Source organism: Oppia nitens, unplaced genomic scaffold (assembly GCF_028296485.1).
Source record: "Oppia nitens isolate AA-2021 unplaced genomic scaffold, nextdenovo-longstitch-racon4-pilon3 scaffold8_pilon_pilon_pilon, whole genome shotgun sequence".
In the NCBI taxonomy this organism is placed as follows: Eukaryota; Metazoa; Arthropoda; class Arachnida; order Sarcoptiformes; family Oppiidae; genus Oppia; species Oppia nitens.
Window position 1 is genome coordinate 151,787 of NW_026533252.1, and position 20,736 is coordinate 172,522.

Sequence of the window (20,736 nt, forward strand, 5' to 3'; positions counted from 1 at the left end):
AAAATGTTATTATTGAGTATAATTCATATTGTATTTAGTCTTAGAGTTTGTTGTTTTGTAGAAAAAATATTATAGTTTTTTATTCCAAATTCACGGGTTTTTGATACACAAAAAACACATAATTTAAACGTTTAAAAAATAATTTAATTATAAGAATTTGTTTAATAGATTTAATTGCAAGTGATTTGCATTTAAAAAAAAACATATTTAATAATAAATTTACATTTTGTGTTTCTTTACTTTAGGTTCCATAGAGATATAGGATATAATATATGGCATATATTATATGCAAATAAGTTATAGCGAGACAACAATGTTGTACATAAAGTATATCCCATTTTCTAATAATAATTTAATATTCAAAACTTCACGCATCAAACAATTAACTTAAAATTAATTTAACACATTTGGCAAATATTTGAATTCAAATTTAATTTATCTCTCATTTAAATCAGTTCACAAAATTCAGTTAATTTTTTTTAAATCACTTTATTATCAATCATTAAATCAGATCCATTAGTTAGTTTTTAGACCATTGATTAAATCAAAGACATATCAGTAGTATTGATACAGTAGTGATGAATAGCGAGCCCACACAGTTTGTCAATCTTTGCGCTCAGTTATGCAAAGACCCGGTGTTTGCATCACTCGAAAGCCATGAGAAGCGAATCGCTCACATCTTTCAAACGATTAAATCGCTTCAAGAATTCCGCGAAGACATCACCCATAAAGTGGACAATTATGTCAAACTCTGTGACAAAAGTGAGACAAAGTCACAGATGTATCGCACAGAAGGTGACAATCATATGTCAGCCAAGAACTACTATATAGCTATTCAGTGCTATACCAATGCTTTACTATGGGCTCCCTTTCCCACTGAAGGCTCCGACTGTAAAGATTTGCAAAAGGCATACACTGCCAGAGCTCACGCTTTCTGTCGTATTGATGATTACTCCAATGCCCTCTTCGACGCCGAAATGTCTATGTTTTTGGGTTCATCTGTCGATATGACGTGTGTTAAAGGCATTAGTCTGAAGAGTTTGGGCCGTTATGGTGAGGCCATGCAATGCATCGATGGTATACTTGCCTGTAAGGAACAGTTCAAACTCAATGAAAAGCCACAACTCCTCAAAACACTAAAAGAAATGCATACATCTCTAACCAAAGAGCTGGTAGTGTACGGACCTAATTGGCCGCTTCCAGAACAGGAACACATCAGTGACTTTGATCTATGGATGGAACAAAAGATCGCATTGAAGGCAAACAAAGAAAAAGGTCGTCACTTTCTGGCTAAAGAAAAGATACCAAAGGGAGCGGTCGTCATATCAGAGAAGCCACAGAACGCTGTGATATCGGCCCAACACTTAAGATCTGTATGCAGTTGTTGCCAGAAAATGATTGGTTTCCAGTTCTGGCCGTGTGTTTGGTGTAATGAAGTTGTCTTTTGTGACCGAACCTGTCATGACAGAGGTATCAAAGATTCGCATCAATTTGAATGCAAAATGACAGGACTAGTGATCCAGAGTCCACTCTACCAGACATTCCGTGTGGTCACACGTATTGGAGCAGAATATGCCTTCAAAACGGCCACTGATTTCGATCTCCAGAAGTTTGATCTCCAGAAATGGTTGTGTCGTTTCTATGGTCGAGATTGTCATCTTATGTATCGACGTATTAGAGATGAGAAACGACATCACTTCGAGGCATTTCTGTCACTGACAGACAATGACAACAAATACACGACGGAAGACAATGCGAAGCACACACTTATGGCCATTGATTTGGCGCTTCTTATTGAATACAAGAAGGCTTTTGTGGCCGACAACGAACAGACGTTTGTTTCGTTTGTGGCATTTTTGGTAAAAACATTTCGCAGAACATTGACCAACAGTTTCGGGTGGACTGTTAAGGATCCGCAACAATCACAACAAAATCTAGCACTTGGCTCCTGTGTCTCCAATTATTCTTCGTATATCAACCATAGCTGCGACCCCACAATGTTTTGGCAGTTCTTCGGCGATAAGTTAATATTCAGAGCAATCAGAGACGTCGAGCCGGGAGAAGAAATGTCAATCAGTTACGGACCAAATCAATGGATGCCTTTAGAGAAGAGGCAACTCATTCTGAGAAACAATTATCACTTCAGTTGCGGTTGCAATCTATGTCTCAAACAAGTCAAAGGCTATCCGGCACTCAAATGTCTTGAATGTGAAGGACCAGTACTTTATGTGGCAAACATCCACAGACAAGACAGAGACTTATGTCTTCAGTGCGGAACTCTCTATCCCAACATCAGACAAGTACTTCAAAAAGTGGCTTTTGTTAGACTCGAGTTTGAAGAATCACTCAAAATTATAAATAGATTGCAACAAAATGATGGTAAAGAAGAAGCCAAAGATGAAGAGGAAAAAGAAGAAGAAGAAGAGTATGAAGACAATACATACGACAACTCTGTGGAAAATTCAAACAATGAAGACGTTATCGATGAGCACAAAGAAGAAGAATCAAATGAAAAGACTGATACTGAAAGCAATAGCATCTCTGAACTCGAGAGTGAACAACAAGAACAAGAAGTGAACAAAGATTCCAAAGAAAATGATGAAACCAAAGATCCGGAAGAAAAAGAAGCCGAAAGACAAACAATGATTGATTTGCACCTTAAGAGAGCCGAAGAAGCGGTGCAAACGATCATTGATTTGCATTACAATGAAGTTAGTGAACTGATTGGCCTTCAAGTGAGACTCACGAAGCAGTTCATTATTTGTGGTAAATATACCGAAGCCGGCAAACATGTCGACCGTTTCCTCAATGCAATTGATTGGTCCAAATGCGGTCAAAGTTGTCAACATTGGGAGGACTTATTGTTTGTCACAAATGCTTACTACGAATATCTCAAAGACCAGACTGTCGGCCAAAAGCAAGAGTGGAAACAATGCTTTCAGTCGTTTTCAGCACTCAAACAGTCGTACAAAAGTATTAAACAGGAAGACCAAGGATTCCGTTGTATTACCATTGATGGCAAACCTGTTCAGTCGGCTGATGAGGTCAAGCAAGTGATGCGCGAGAAAAAGTCCAACTTTTCGGCGCTCAAAGAGGTCTACAAGAATTTGTTCACTCATTGATACTACTGATTATGTCTTCAAAATTAGTCTCTATTTTCACTGATTTCTGTTAAAATTTTTTTTATTGTTTTTGAATTCATTAAAATTGTTTCATTCATTCATTTATTACTTTACTCACAATATTATATTATGCTTTCATTTGTTGTGTATTTCAAAAGTTTGTAATCAATTGTTTTACCACAAAAAAAATATCAGATAATGAAATATAAAAATGAAAATTATATCAAATGTTTTCAAACACATGTTATTGATTAACATGAACTTAAATTTGGACAAAATATCGACATATTTTACACAATTTAGGTTATATGAGCCCACATTTCATGTAAATAAATTATCAATATTTATATATAATATTTTAAATATAAATAAAAAATATATTTAGAGTTTAGATTTTCATTTTAAGGAAATTACCTGATAGGTAAAATATAAAATGTTATTAATATTGTTAATGATATTTGCAAACGCTTTAAACTTCATCTCAAGTAAATAATTGACTAATTTATAGAAATAAATTAAAAATATTTTAAATTGCTATTGTTTGATATCTATTTAGGTGACAAAAGTTTAAATCAATGTGAAATATCAACTGTCAATTTGGTACCAAAAATAATGGGCGGTCTAACTGTACGGCCACTTGAGTTCCCATGGATGGGCTCACTTCAGGTCAAATATTTTTCATCACATAATTGTGGCGCTACTCTAATCAATGGTATATATAATAAAAACTTTTTTATAGTTTAACACATTTTTTTCAATAAAATTATTACTAAATTTTACTAATAATTTATATATGAAGTGATAACTTACAAAAAAAAAATAGTTTTTAATACTTTATAAATTATTTATAGATGAGTGGGCACTGACTGCAGCACATTGTATGCGAAAATCTATATTTCCATTCACTTGGAAAATCAGATTTGGAGGACATATGCTTAATAAATACGGGGAAATGGACAGGGAGTTTGCCATTAGCAAAGTAATTACTAAAATACTTTGATAATAATATATTTATGATATATAAAATTTATACTCAAGTTATATTTAATATAAATTTTTTAAAGGTATTTATTCATAAGGACTACTCCAACATTACTAAAGTAAATGACATAACATTGTTAAAGTTGAGTACAAAAGTGGATTTTTCAAATAAAGATAAACATTTGAAACCTATTTGTTTGCCCCACAAAAATCTACAAATACCTGACGGCGCTGTATGTTTGGCTGTTGGTTGGGGTAAACGATATAAAAGTAATTTTCAATTAATTAATAACAAAGTATTTTTTATAATTAATATATTTAATGATATATCCCATAGACGAATCAATGTCACCGGTTCTCATGAAAGTATCCAAACAAATGGTTGACCGAAACACATGCATAAAGTCATGGCCAGGCATATCATTTCCTATAACTGACGGACATCTATGTTTTGATGGTATGACCGATGAAAGCGGTGTATGCAATGGTGATTCAGGTGGACCCATACAATGTCAAACAAGTGATGGTAAATGGATTCAATTAGGTGTGGCCTCGTGGACATCAAATCCCTGTGCGCTGAAAGGATATCCGGCTGTATTTACCAAACTATCTCATTATTTTGATTGGATTCAAGATATAATATCAAAAAACTAATGTTTACTACAAAATGTTTCAAATTTAATTCTAAAAAATGCTAAAAACACAAGTTTTACAAAATTATGATAAATAATAAAAACAATTACATTTATAATACTTGAATTACATTTCGAAAAATTTTTCTGCTAAATAATATGAATTATATTCAAACATTACAATCAACAGTATTTTAATATTTTTAAACAAATCTTAACTAATACTAACCTATACTATAAGTATATAAATAATAATAATTTTTAATTTTAATAATTACATTAGATATTAGCTATTTGTTTAATTAAAAAATATTTTGCCAAAGATTGAAATGGGATTCAATCAGTCACTAAAAGAAAAACATGATGTCATATATTAATACTTAATTAATTTTTTAATTTCTACAATATTTCTTAATATAATTCCATACTTTTATGAATTATACTGTATGTTATAAGTTTGGTTATATAGTTATTATAGAAAATCTAGATATTATTTTTATATCGAATTTTTGTGTGTAATAAATACTATTTTACTTTTACTATATAACGGATGTAATTTCAAAATAATATAATAGAGTGACCAAATTGTTTTTGACACAAAAAATGTAAACATTAGTATAACAAATTAGTAAATTATTTATGACAATTTAGCTTAAATATTAAACATATACTGCAGTTTATAAATTTGAGCAATCTTACTTTTTTTTTATTAAGTTATATATTTTTATAAAATATTCAATAAAAAATATATTTAAATTTAATTATTTAAAAATAAATAGATTAAGATATAAGTTTTTATGTATATAACAAACAAATTAGATTTTTGACAATTAAATTAGAATTAAAGTTTTAAAATAAATTTAGTCAACAAAATAGTTTAATAAACATTTTGTAATTAAAAAAATCTATAAATATTTAAACGTGAATTCAGATTTTAAAAGCAAAAAAAAATTATTCGTGTAATTTGTAAATTATATATACTTTAATTTATACAAATGTAGAAAACTTAAAAATAATAAAAAAAAATATTTTACATGATAATTGTAAGTATTTACATTGTACCATAATTTATACAATTTTTTTTTCTTAATTTAACTTACAAACAAATATTATCAATTAGTCATATTAGATATTTTAATAAAATAAATAATTAATTTTCCATTTTTAATTAATTTAATTAACCAAATATCACAATATGTTTTTATCAAGTTTTCATTTATTAGTTTAGTTTGATTGAGTGAACGAGTTATAAGCATAAAGAGTTAAATACTAAGATGTCGTTAAAATTACAATTTATCAGTTTTGGTATACTCTGTAAGTAATAATTGAGATTTAAAAACAAAAATTAAATCTATTTTTAATAATTAGATTTATGATAAGTTTTATTTAAATATAAAAAGTACCGATAATTAAGTTAGATATTAAAAAACAAATATATAAATATTATTTTAATATTAATTTTTTTATATTATAGTGTTGTCGTGTAGTTTGATTGACAAAAGTTTGTGCGATATTTATGACAATGAAGTGTTTGAAGACACTGAGGAAGACATCGACAATACTCTGGCAGATGTAGATCGTATGTCTTTACCGTATAGACGTTATCCGACATCATTTGAAACTTACGATTACGAAATATGCCGGTAATATAACATAAAGTTATGCATATATTATATGTAGGATTCAATCAACCTTTTAGTATTTAAAAGGTGTCTATTTTCCTGATCCCTAGGAATTCATAGGAAATTTATTTCTTTTTTCTATCACCTATTGATCCCTAAACAACACATTTTATTATAATATTTGAAAAACAAATGTTATAATAAATTGTATTTTAAGTGATATTGAGTAATAATATCACTAAATTTAATGAGATAAAATTTATTTTTAAATATATCAATGAAATTGTTTTTAGATATTTTAGTTTTATGCTATTTATTTTTATAATAAAAAATATTTTTCATTCTCCAACGATGAAGGAAGGTTAAAATAAAATATTTTCTTTAAAAACTGGAGGGAAAATTGGAGGGAATTTATTAGGGAACATTCTAAGGGAAGAAAACTGTCCGAACTCTAATTATATGTAACATTTCAATTAAATTAAATTCCTATATATTTACATCTATATTATAAATTCTATATTATATTCTAATCTATATTATATATTGCTATACAATATGTCTTATGTATGTATATATAGAGTGTATTTTTATAAAGAGCTAAAAATATCGAAATATTTTACACAAAAATACGAGAATAATATCCATATGAAAGTAATTGTGGCCAATATGTCAGTGACACGAATGCGAATGCAGGACGAGATCTGCAAAAACAATACACAGCTATACTTGGATTTTCTCAAGACTACCAACAGTTTGCTTCCACAGACAAGTCTTAGAGCCAGAAAAGGATCCGATTTGTTCACAATGATAGCACAGCCTAATTCAAGCTATACATTGGCGCAACTCATTTGGTATATGATATTAGTTTTGAAAAAAATGTTTTATTGTTTCTACAAATATATGAATACTAATAATTTAATAATTATTTCAAATTCAGTTTTTCTAATTATTATTATAAAGAGTTTATCAATTCATACACTGATCCGCGATTTAGAGCCATTGCAGAGCGTACTGTCAAACGAATGTCTGATTCTTGGATACCATATTTGAAGGAAGCCCTCAATGTTAACACCGATGACAACAGTTGTCAATCATTGAAAGTTTCCATCGATTACTCAATCAAACGGCGTCTCTCTAAAGCAATGGCATTGTTTGATGCTTTAGCAAGACTTCTTAATATGTAATTTCAATATAAATTGATTATAATTTATAAACTATTTTCAAATACGGTATATATTATTATAATAATTTTGTTTACTATTAATAGTGAAATCAAAAAGCGCCACTACATCAAACCTTCTTTAAAAGCACACATAAAATTACCCAACAAAACCACCCAAAAACCCACCCAACAGCCCACCCAACCACCCACACAACTACCCACACAACAACCTACACAACAACCTGAACAACAACCAGAACAACAACCAGAACAACAACCTGAACAACAAACTGAACAACAACAACAACAAAGCTCTTAATAACCCCTAATATAAGACACAAACATGAAGGGGACAAAATTTAAGGGGGGTTTAAATGATAATTCATTATTTATAATTAACTATTAATAAAATCTATGTAATGAAATTTAGTTATTAAATAAAACAGCAAATTAAGCAATTAAATGTACTGTAATACTATCTAATTAATTTGCTTATAATCTACTAAAATAAAATTTCAGGTAAATTATTGTTTTTTATATTTTATAGAATAGCATATTTGGTATAAAAATTAAAGTTTTTATTGCACTACCATAATGTCACTTTAAATTTATCGCTATTGTCGAGATTGAATATCATGAAAACTACTTGATAAATGTAGAATATATAATCTAGTTTATATATAATCAATAAATATTTTTTTAAATCAATAATTTAAAAGATATACAGTACTTAAATAAGTAAAAACGTAAAACGTTACCAGTATTAAGGATTGTTTGGTCGTGTGTTTAGTCATTGTTTACTTGAATTTATAAAATTACTTACGGTATATAATTTTTGAATAATTTTAGTAATTGTGTATAAACTAGAGTATATATATATATATATTGTACATTTACAAAAAAAAACGGTATCAAAATTAATTAAAAAAGTAGTTTTTAAGATATTGACTCTCAATCCTCTACCGTATACTTTTGACAATAGTTGTAAAACTATGAATAGCTATGAAAAACAATTTATTGTATAAATTTTGTTAAATTTATAGTAAATAACTATAATTTTTTTTAACTAAATAAGATATTTACCGTTAATTATACTTATAATTACCGTTTTTAACCACATAACTTGCCATATCAATTTTAAAAATTAATTAAAAGTGTCATAAAGGTATGGAACTAATTACCACTAAACCTGCCATACCCTGGCAGATAATGCGATAACTAAAATAACCGAATGGCAGTAAATGTGATAACTGGTATTTACACTACTATAAGTGTTTTAAATATCTAAATTTAGTTATAATTAATTAAATATATGATCAATCAATAAATAAATAAATAATTTAATATTCTAGGATCGATCTATAATTAATAAATGATCGATCAATACTATAAAATTAATAATCAAATATATAATAAATTTAATTCGCATTAATAATGCATAAATAATCGCATTAAATAATGATAAAAAATTATGAGTGGCATGAATTTGACACATAATAAAAACTTATAACATGGCTAGGATTTTGTGCCCCTAAATCTAGCAAATTCCAGGGGAACCAATTACCACGAAACCTGCCACTTATCGCATTACCTTCCATGCCAAATTATGTGCGCAACAACGGTAATACAATTTTACTACAGTATAAGCGACAAATCTGATATTAAAATGAGATAATTTAACTCTAATTTAAACAAATTTCATTATTTAATATATTGATTATTCATATAAATTATAAGTAAACTAACTGTTCAATTATTAATTTGAAAACAAACTTTAATTAAACATTTATTCTAATTTTTTGAATATTTAGTTAGTTTTAGTGCAGTAATTATTAATGATATGGCCATTATTAAAATACCATATATTAAAATGATTTACTAATTATTAATTGTATATTTAGGATAAATCTGAAACCATTTAGTAACTAAAATACTAATAATAAAATTTAGTTTAATTACAACAAAACAAATTAAATTTATTAATAATAATTCACTTAAATATTTAAACTACAGAAGCAATCCTCTAACAGTGATTTGTCTCTAAGCGGGAGCTTTAATGCCTAAAACTAATTTGTTTTCCTCTTCAACAATATGATGGTCGGGTACCTCAAGATTGAGAGGTGCGGGTCCTTTACGTATACGTCCAGATGCATCGTAGTGACTGCCATGACATGGACAGTAATAGCCGCCCCAATTGCCCTGATTGGCAATCGGTACGCATCCTAAATGAGTACAATTGGCCATAACTATTAACCATTTGCCTGATGTGTGAGCGTATGACCGGACTTCATCAGTCTGTGGATCTCTCAATTCTCCGATGTCTTGAGCTCTCTCTCGAGCTACTTCTTCGGCAGTCCTGTGTCTCACAAAAACAGGTTTATCTATGTATTTGATGAACAAATTTAATTACTTGATAACAATTAAGTCATAAATTTGCGTACTGTTCCACTTAATGGTAATATTAGTTCCTTCGGGTATCTTATTTAAATCAACTTCGATAACACCCATGGCTAGAGTGGACGCTGCGGGTGACAAATTGGCCACAATTGTGTGGACAATCTTCTTGGCAGCGATCAGACCGGTCACACCAACGCCAACCTTTACCACATCCAAAGGCAGTCGTCTCTCATCGCGCGACTCTTTGGCCAAACGACTTGGGTCTCGAGTACTGTCTTTGCGGACGTCATCGAAACTCGGGATTTTGATATCGTTGTGATAATAACGAAGTTGTGTCCCGACTTGGAAAAGACAAAAACAAAATCATATTAAGTCATGAAAAAACTGTCATTTATTTTGTATACCTCCGATACCGGTGCCTATTGATAACTGTCGCTTAAACATTGTTTGACTTAATCCATATGACGTATGTGGCCTCGGGAGGGGTTGAGTGGCCAAATCAATGGCTATGTCCTGATAATCGCAGGGTATCAACGATGGTAACGATTCTTCTCGTTCTTCCCATTGGCTCAACAATGGATGCGTTGGTGTCGGCGCTATTGTACGGCCACCGACCGCTTGAGTGACGGCACGCACGGCATTAGACAGACCAACACCACCTCTTGCACTGACCGATAGCATCACTGACCATACAATCGGGTAATTCAATGAACTAATGGTTTGTTTGTTTATAACCTTTAATTGAAATGCCTTTCAATGCTATAGATATTCAATGTATTAAAATTACTATTAGATTACAGTATGGACTCAATTAATAATTACTTAATTAATTACTTAAGATATATACAATTTTAAACCAATTTTCATTTGTGATAAATTTTTATTAATAATTTAACTAAATGTTTAATTTTATTATTTTATTTTCATTAATAATTTAAAAAATAACCAAAACGTTAATATAATTAAGTTTTAGTGAAAGTTATATATAAATGACATCACAATCACTAWTAGTGAAAATTATTGTAGACGTTCACAAATAATACATAACTGTTTTTTCCTACAAACTATAATCATATAACTGTACAGTACATCATATAAATTACTGTTACGTTTAATGCTATAAATTCGATACTTTCGATACTACAGTGCTATCGATGTATAGTTTGTTTTTGCAAAAACCAATTAACTGTATTCAATAAAAACGTTTGATTATAGCTATTAACATATGTTAACAATTATATACAGATAACAGGTATTATAAATACAATAATATTTAAACCAATAGTAATAGTGATAAAAGTTTTAGCGCTTATATTAAACACTATTTCAGTGATATTTTATTTAGTATTAATTAATTAAAAATAGTTGCAATTAATTTATTTACAATAAATAAATTATTATTCAATAATTTAGATTATTATTCAATAATTTAGATTATTATTCAATAATTTAGATTATTATTCAATAATTTAGATTATTATTCAATAATTTATATTTAATTATATTTAATAACTTTATTACCAATAAGTGTATGTAATATACATTTACATTGATATTAATTATTAGCGCCAATAATAACATATAGTTTTTAAATATAATGTACTTTAAGAGTGAATTCAAAACTATAGTATTGTTTATACGAATCAATTGTTTTGTAAACATATTGTCAGTAATTAAATGAATGATTGGATTCAATGATTTGATGATCACATCGATGGCTAACTACAAGAATTACAGCAACGACTCATTTGATCGTTTCGGTGATGACTTGTGTCAAGTATTGATCAATTATCTGCCATTCAGAGAGCGGTTCCGATTTGAATGTATTTGCAAACAATGGAAACGATTATTATTTACGACAATCACTGACATAGAGTTTGATAAACAACTCGATGAACGACTCGTACGGCTCAAGAGGTCACTAATTGTGGCCAAAGTAAAGACTATGATCGACAAGTGTAAGAATATGACCGGCGCTGTCATCACTCACACCAGTCCTGTCATGAATAAAGCCATTGAAGTGATGATTATAAATAGCAATCAATTGAATACATTGGTATTGAATGAATGGTCACAATCACCGATCAATGAAACACTTGTCAATCAATTACTTGAAAAGTTTGGCAAACAATTGACACGACTATCGATAAACACAACTCTGAAGAATAATGTTTGTGTGCTTAAGAATCTCAAACTGTGTCCAAATTTGATAACAATTTCATTACTCAGTTGTGATATTAATAATTGGTTTAAACAGAAGAAATTGTTGGACAATACTGTCAATGGTTTGGTAGTTAATAAACTCCAGTCACTGGTGTTTATGTTAAACAATCAAACAGACAATCGAGTATTACTGCAAATTATTGACAACTCTCGCAATAGTCTCAAGAAGATTACCATCAGATTTGACAGCTGGTACTTCTTCGAGTACTTCGGTAGTCACGGCAATACTTATGACAGTCTAATTGCATCGCTATCACAAATATCGGGACTAATTGATTTGGATTTAACGTATGAAATGATTAAAATAGTTATCGACCAACAAGTGGTAACCGAAAATCAAAGTCGACTCATTGAACCATTAAAACAAATTGGTCTCAATTGTCACCAATTGAAACATATTGGAATAAGTTATGATTCAATTGAAGATCAAAGAAACCTATTGAAAGTAATCAATGATTACTTTACACACATTAAACGTTTGACTATTCATACATATTATGCCGAAGAAGTTATTGTATTAAACATTGAATGTCTTAACAAATGTTTACAATTAACTCATTTAACTATCTTTTCCAATGGAAAACATAATTTCATTGCTATCACTACCGATGATATCAATCAAATGCATAAAGTGTTGCCTAATATACACACTTTGAATCTCATTTATGACTCCATCTATTCAGACAGTGTCCGCGATTTTCGTAATAATACAACTGTTTCTGTTATTAAAGTTAATGGCTATGAATTTTGGGCCAAAGATATTACCGGTGGACCAGACATTGATATTGATGACACAGATGACGATCAATGGGAGACAACAGATGATGAGGAGTACGATTGAAATAAGACATAAAAATTGATATTAATTTATCATTTATTGTTTATTTTTTGCAATTCATCTTTTAATTTATCAATGCTTATAAAATATGTCTCATTTTTTAAATGTTTTCATATCTACATCTATATGTATTACCAGTAATGTATAAATAATAAATAATTGTATTTAATTATCTATTTATGCAATTATATGAAAATTATTAAAATTTACAAGTTGTCTAATAATATATTTAAATATATTATTTTTTAATTATTTATTTAAGTTAACTGTTTTTACTTTATAATTAGTACATCATATTTACATAATATGATCTGTAAAAACAAAAGTTATTTATATATGAATAGTTAAATTTTTTGAATATTTTTCATAATTTAAACACACATTAGTTTCACTGTCAACCTGTTAGCTGTCCATCATTTGGATAATAAAACTTATTTAAACAATTTTTTGATTATAATAAAATATTAATTTTTAAAAAATATACAGTATATATACCAATTACTTTTGTATTTAAAAATAAGTAAAATATAAAGTTAGGAAAATTGGTATAAAATGTATAATTTTAAATATTCATATGACAAGTAAATACTGTATATAATAATGTAGTATAAATGACTATAAAACAACAGAAAACCAATGAAATTGATATAGCATTGCCAGAAACAAACTTTGATGGCATAAATTACCTCTTATACACTCATATTATAACCAAAATATTAATTTTATATAATCATTAGTCTATGAGTAATATTAAGCGCAAACTAATCATTGATAAAATAAGTTAGTATTCATGAGTTATATTTATTTTATATTATATATAATTATTTCTATTTTCATTCCTTTCAAAATTTTTAAAGATAACTGTCGGCCATTTTGACTGTATTAACGACAACATAAGATACCACTTCTTAAAACAATCCTATTTTAAATTTGAAATCTTTATATGAATTCGTTGACAAAATTTTTTAAGTTTGCACTTTTTTAATACTTTGGCCGCCATTTTGTTCATATTCCTGAAGAGATATTTGATTTTTGATGTCATCCTATAATTTACGTTATTTTCGATTTTCTAACCGAATCTGAAGTCAGAATTTCGAAATTTGCAAAAAAACACACGACAGACATATATATATATATATAAATACATTCCAGAAAACAAACTATTTTCAAAGTTTGTTTGAATATATACTGTACACTATATACACAATGTATATAATGATCAACTTTTGAATAGTTATTTTATCAACAAAAAAAATCTTATTATATTGTATTATATAATACATAACTACTGTGTACTTATAAAATCAATAATTTGATTAATTTTGAAAATAGCTTTACTTTTAGTTATACATTGTCCTCAATAGTGTTGATAACAGTTAACGAGTTAGTACTCGAAACTAATTATAACAATAGTCCTGTCAATAGTTATTCAATGAACTATTGCTGTTATGTTTAGTATAAGAACATCACATAAAATGTTAAATTTATTATTAAATTAATATTATTTTATGCAAACACTTTGAATTGTGATATTAATTGAAAAAAAAGTAAAATCTCATTTAAATATTACAAACATGTCATCAAATACATGCAAAAGTGAATCAAATTTAACGACAACTATTGATACAAATTTGTTGAATTGCATAAAAGTCGACACTAATGATGATAGTAATAGTAAAAATAAAAGCACAAAATTTTTTAAATGTTTTCACACATTTACCGGATCGGAGTATATAATTATAGGACTGTTATGTTTCGGAAATTTTTGTGTCGGCAGTGCTTTCTCATTGTTGGCTCCTTTCTTCCCGTCCCATGTATGCCATTATTTATGATTTATATTATATAAAATAAAATCAATGATTAGACTTTTATCTGATGTGTTTTGTTTTCAGGCCAAACAAATGGGAGCCAATGAGGCCTGGATTGGTATAATTATAGCAGAATATCAAATTTCATTGTTTTTGGGATCAATTATATTTGGAAAATTGGTAATATTATTTTATAATATAATTATTAATTATAATTTATAATAACTATTTTAAAAAAATAGATTCCTCCTTTAACTCCCAAATTTATGATAAGTTTAGGCTTATTAGTGGCCGGTATTTGCAGCACACTGTTTGGGTTTGTTTTGATAATTAAATTAAAAAATTTAAATTATATATATAATATTATTGATAAAAATAAAGTACTCTTCAATGGTCTCCGACGGGCACAACATTTGTGGCGTTGGCGATGACAAGTCGTACGATTGAGGGCTTAGGTGTGGCCTCTTTTTTCGTCAGTTGTTGGACTATAATTTGCTTACATTTTCCAAATCATATATCAAAACTGTTTGTAAGTATATTTATAAATCTTTATTTTTGAAAACAATATTTGATAACAAGTCTATTAAAAGGCTACAACTGAAATGTTTTACGGCATCGGTATGATATTTGGACCGGCAATCGGTGGACTACTCAATCAAGTATGTTGTCTATTAAATTGTTAATAATTAATATAATATTATTAAAACTAACTCCTTTATATACACTGGTATGTCATAAATAGTTTGGTAATAACTATAGCATTGGATTTTGTTTGCCATTCATTACCATCGGATCTCTAATAATCTTTTCCTCATTTCTTATGTTTTTACTTTTACCCTCAAAATGTAATTATTTAAAACAATTGTAAATTTTATAAATTATTTTTCTTATGAATTTTTCTCTTATAATTATTAATCCATAGCTCAATCCCAATCAATTGAGAGGACAAGTACTTTAGGAGTTTTGAGCAAATTTGATATTACATTGAATATAATAATAACTATTAACTGTTTTTTATCTATTGGTTTTAATGAGGCAACACTTGAATTGCATATTGAATCGGTATTTTGAAGTTTTACTTTAAATTGACTTTTCTTATAATTTTAATTAATCTTAAATTATTTTATCAATTTAAAAAATAATGAAAACTAATAATAGATCCAGAAGCTATCCCCATCACTAACAGGTGCCATATTTATCATAATGGGTTTAGTTTATGCTGTATTCAGTCAAGTTTGGGCCTATATTGTAGAGAAAGTGTCAAACTGTCATCCAATATGTATAATAGGCTGTCTGTTATCAATGACTGCATTCATAATTGCCGGTCCATTGCCTTTCTTTCCCATTGAATCGTTAGTAAAAAAATCAATTATTTAATTATTAGTTTGATTAAATAATTTGTCCTGGTATAATGCTTTAAAACTTTTATAGTTAATTTATTAATAATTTTTTATTGCAGTCAATTATGGATGCCTATTGTTGCACAAATATTTTTAGGACTGGGAACAGGAGCACAGTGTGTCGGCAGTTTTACTCAGGGAGTACGACAAACAATGTATGTATAAAATTATTACCGTAAGTAATAGACAAATGTCTTCTACTACTGTAATATATAATTGTATACATACTGTACTACTAATAATTTTATCTTATATTATGTATAATTTAATTTTTTAGGAAAAACGGTTATCCGGATAATGTATCGACATTTGCTGTGATTTCTTCAATTTATTCATCAGCAATAGCTTTAGGGTATATACAGTAAACATTTAAGTTTGAATTTATTTTAATTGTTATCTTATTTATTAAATATTTTAATAGATCTGCTATTGGACCTGAAATTGGTGGCAGTCTATTGGGTGCTATGGGTTATCGGTGGTCAACAGTACCGATTGTGGGCTTACAGATAGTTATCGTATGTTTTTACTACTCTAACAATTATAAAAACAAACTAATTTTTAAATTTTATTATTTTTTAGATCTTAATTATCATAGCATATGATTTGTATGTTTACATTAAAAAATAATTGTCTCTAATATGTATTATATGTGTAGTATATGTAAAATATTAATTATATATAACTTATTTATTTAGGATACAAATTGATTTTAAATGTTTATAATTAAGACTTTTTTTAATAGTTACAAATAAAATATATAGTTTAATTGTTATATCTTTTTTATTAAATTATATCATATTTTAATAATAGGATTAATTTTGTGATAATGATTGTTGGATAAATCAATAAAGTACCGGTATATTATCATTTACTGTATAGTCTATATTATAAGTGCAAATACTTTAGTTTAATAGCTATAATAATAATATAAACAATGTATACCATGAATACAATAACTTTTATATGTAATATTAAAATTATTTTTTATATACTTTTATAGAATTTACAATAAAAATATTCAATAGTATTGAGTGACTCATAGCGTACCTAATTAGAGGTATTAATACAAGACTATTATGCAAATATAAGTACAGTAATTGTATTAAACAATTAAAATATAATCAATTACAGCCATAATTTGTCCAAAAGTTTTCTTTAACTTTAGTTAAATATAAATTTCTAAACATATGGACAATTAAAAATAACATTGCAAAATTTTTACTATTAACTTAATACTTTTATTTTTTATTAATAATTATTATAAAAATAAACTGCATTAAAGTTTTACCGGTATTTAGTATTTAGATAACTTTTATTAAAAATAGAAAAATAAAAAATATGTTAAATAATAATATATCTATAAATTATAAATTATTAGATTTTTATGCATTAAGTTTTAGTTTAATTACAATAATAAAATTTAAAAAAGGAAACTATAATGATTAAGTTAAAAAATTAAATCGTGAAAATTATAATAATAAATGCATAAACTTTATAATAAAATTATGATTGTTTAATTGGAAGCTATTTTTATTTTATTAACTTCAAAAAGTTAGTAATACAACATTTCCACAAAAAAAGATACCAACCAATAAATATTTTACAAATTTTTATTAATTTAAGATATCATTTATACATTAATAGATATGATATAAATCAAGATTTCTTTCATTAACATTGTATTTACATATACTTTATTTAAGTCTCATTTGTGAATAATTAATTACTATTTTTTTAAATGAGACGATTTATATTCATTACAAGTTTTGCACAATTTCGACAAATAAATAAACATTATAATAAAATTAGCATATAAATTATCATGATAATTTTATTAACTTTACACTGAAATAAACTACAGGTATTGTTATTATATGCAAAAAGGATTCACATTTTAGTTTTTTAAAAAGATTTTATTTTTATCATTTATAAGACATGTGAAAATCAGTTAAATTTATGAAATCGTTGTAAACATTTACTTGATTATAGTACCGGTGCTCATCTCATGGTTGGTTTTTGACGTCGTTTGAGTGACATATTTAGTGGTTGTGCCCAATCACCACAACTTTGCGATGACATATCCAATATATTATTGTTATTGAAGTCCATTTGTTGTTTCATTGAATCTGTAATTTTTAATCTCATAAGTGAAATGTTGTTTTAAAAAAATCAATATATATTCAGATAGATATCCAATTTCTCTTTTTTCACTATAGTTTACTAATACATTTAGATATATGTATTACATTAATCATTAATGTAATAGTGTTTGTAATTAACTAATTTTAATGATTTTAAAGTGAATTAAGTAGACTAATGATTAAATAATAATTGTTGTGTTGTCTATAACATTAAGGTAAATGATTACATTGTTTGAGATTATGATCGTTGGTTTGCATGCGATCCGACATATAATAAGATCTGTGTTGAACCATAGGTGGTCTCTCAGGCAGTGTAATTGAGGGACGGGTGCTTTGAATGTTAGCCAGTGGTAAATGAGTGTTTAATTGTGAATCCGTCCAATTTTGAGACCCGTGTGAATCAGTATGAGATGATTGAACACCTGATATAAGAGTAGTCCCGGATTTCTTATAACTTTGCAATTGTTTTAATATCAATGACTTCAACTGCAAGACTTCCCGATGTCTTTCATTATTGTCTTTATTATCTATCAATTTTGGTGAGTCATTATAAAAATGTATTTAAATTTTAATATAGTTTTTAGTTGATTTATAATAATATTTATATTGTATTATATCTATAACTATACTAAATTATTACTTAATAAACTTAATACCTTTCAATTGGTGGACATTTAACTGATTTTCCTCAAGAGTACCGTTAGTTTGAAGATGTTGTCCATCAATGAGTTGATTGTGTTGACAGTTGATGTAACTCTTGAGTATAATATTTTGGTCTTTCATAAGTTTGATGTCGTTCTCCAGTTTGCGTATATAGTTAGCACTTGAATGTAGGACTGCGGCCTTACTTTGTTTTTCGTGTATAGATTGCGATCGCATTATTTGACGCAAACAATAAAATCCGTTATTAATTGATTGCATGCGTCGTCTTTCATTAGAGTTGGCCACTTCACGGCGGGCCCGCAACTCAATAGTTAACTGTTTCTTTGGTCGACCCATGCGTTTGGTGACCGATCTCTGTACTGTTGGATCACCGGTCTCATAGGCACTCATTGCGGGCTAAATATAAATGATTTTATTTATTATCTTTGAATTCAAACTTATAACTTATAAAATTGATATCATTTTTCTATTAGTAAACTTTAATACTGCATAACTGATATATTTTTTTTACTTAACATTTAGTTAATACAAACCTATTTTCTTTTTAAGAAAATTATCTTTAAAATTAAGTTTACTATAATTTTTATATGTTATGACTAATTCTGTGAAATAATATTTTGCACAAATAAAAGTTTATCCAATTAAGACATATAATTTAGATAATAATATAAGTATTATATATGCAAACAAATTATTTAAAATATTAGGTAAAAATAACAAATTAAATGTTAATTTTAATTTAAAAGCCACACAATTTATGCATAAAAAGCGTTAACTAAAATACAATTAGCATTGATATGTCAGCCAATTGTGTTTCAGTATTTGTCAAAATCATGTGTTTGTGTTTTTCAATTGTTTTAATTTTATACTTATATTTTCCTTATAAAAATTTCTGTAATTTATATGACAAAATTTAGATTCAATATTATAAGATTAATAATAAATCAAATATGCAATATTCGATATTTTAAATTTTATTATTTAATAATTTTACAAAAGTATTAATAGTTTTAAAAAATATCATACACACATCATTTAGCAAAATTTTATTTTATACCAATAAAATTAAAAAATATAATTATAAATATAATTAATAATTAACTGTATATTATATATTATGTATCTGTTATTTTTTTAAAATGTAGATGATTTTAGATGTAGATGTACTAATTAGATTAATAAATAAAAGAGAAATTGTAAAAAATGTATTTAAATACTGTATTAGTTTATACTATATAATTAAAAATGCTATTAACTGTATTTAATATAGTAAACATAGTAAACAAAATTATCTCATATATTTATAATTATTTTTTATAAAAAAAATTAATTTGATTATATGTTTATAATTATAATTTCTTGAAAATCCATTATCCACACAAAAATCTCACTCTCATATTATATCTTTTAAACTTTTAAAAAATAAAAATGATATTTTTATTATCTAATATGCGAAATATAGTTAACTTAGTTTTTTTGTGACTATTTTAAAAGCGCCGACGAAATTAAATGACAATAATAATAATAAAATAAAAATTAATAATCTAACTTAACGTGGGTTTAGTTATGCTTACAAAGATTAGTCATTAAATAAGGACAGGTAGCTTTTTGAAATAGTGTGTTTGCAGAAAAATTGTTGTGTATATTACTAAATAATATAATAAATTATGTTTAAAATGTGTAATAAAAATGAAGTCAATTGAGACAAATGTGTTGGTCTTCTGCTGAGGAAATGTTATTTATCAAC

General features: G+C 27.1%; 5 protein-coding genes across 5 annotated transcripts; 4 read left to right on the plus strand and 1 right to left on the minus strand.

Moving 5' to 3' along the window:
• The first annotated feature begins 409 nt into the window (after positions 1-409).
• Positions 410-3,235, plus strand: LOC128964290 (uncharacterized). The gene has a single exon (XM_054310871.1). The coding sequence runs from the start codon at positions 579-581 to the stop codon at positions 3,120-3,122; it is 2,544 nt and encodes an 847-aa protein (XP_054166846.1). The 5' UTR covers positions 410-578; the 3' UTR covers positions 3,123-3,235.
• Positions 3,236-3,734: 499 nt separating this feature from the next.
• LOC128964015 (chymotrypsin-like elastase family member 2A) lies at positions 3,735-4,757 on the plus strand. Its single transcript, XM_054310572.1, has 4 exons — positions 3,735-3,834; positions 3,974-4,101; positions 4,187-4,373; positions 4,441-4,757. The coding sequence occupies exons 1-4, from the start codon at positions 3,735-3,737 to the stop codon at positions 4,755-4,757; spliced, it is 732 nt and encodes a 243-aa protein (XP_054166547.1).
• Positions 4,758-5,933: 1,176 nt separating this feature from the next.
• Positions 5,934-7,969, plus strand: LOC128963967 (putative uncharacterized protein DDB_G0292556). Its single transcript, XM_054310520.1, has 5 exons — positions 5,934-6,049; positions 6,210-6,378; positions 6,936-7,208; positions 7,295-7,537; positions 7,625-7,969. The coding sequence occupies exons 1-5, from the start codon at positions 6,010-6,012 to the stop codon at positions 7,836-7,838; spliced, it is 939 nt and encodes a 312-aa protein (XP_054166495.1). The 5' UTR covers positions 5,934-6,009; the 3' UTR covers positions 7,839-7,969.
• Positions 7,970-9,482: 1,513 nt separating this feature from the next.
• LOC128964427 (ubiquinol-cytochrome c reductase iron-sulfur subunit-like) lies at positions 9,483-10,701 on the minus strand. Its single transcript, XM_054311016.1, has 3 exons — positions 10,321-10,701; positions 9,961-10,257; positions 9,483-9,900 (listed from the first exon to the last, which is right to left on the minus strand). The coding sequence occupies exons 1-3, from the start codon at positions 10,595-10,597 to the stop codon at positions 9,560-9,562; spliced, it is 915 nt and encodes a 304-aa protein (XP_054166991.1). The 5' UTR covers positions 10,598-10,701; the 3' UTR covers positions 9,483-9,559.
• Positions 10,702-14,833: 4,132 nt separating this feature from the next.
• Positions 14,834-17,001, plus strand: LOC128964016 (MFS-type transporter SLC18B1-like). Its single transcript, XM_054310573.1, has 9 exons — positions 14,834-14,965; positions 15,028-15,101; positions 15,167-15,257; positions 15,376-15,444; positions 15,944-16,137; positions 16,245-16,340; positions 16,463-16,537; positions 16,607-16,700; positions 16,996-17,001. The coding sequence occupies exons 1-9, from the start codon at positions 14,834-14,836 to the stop codon at positions 16,999-17,001; spliced, it is 831 nt and encodes a 276-aa protein (XP_054166548.1).
• Positions 17,002-20,736: the final 3,735 nt, after the last annotated feature.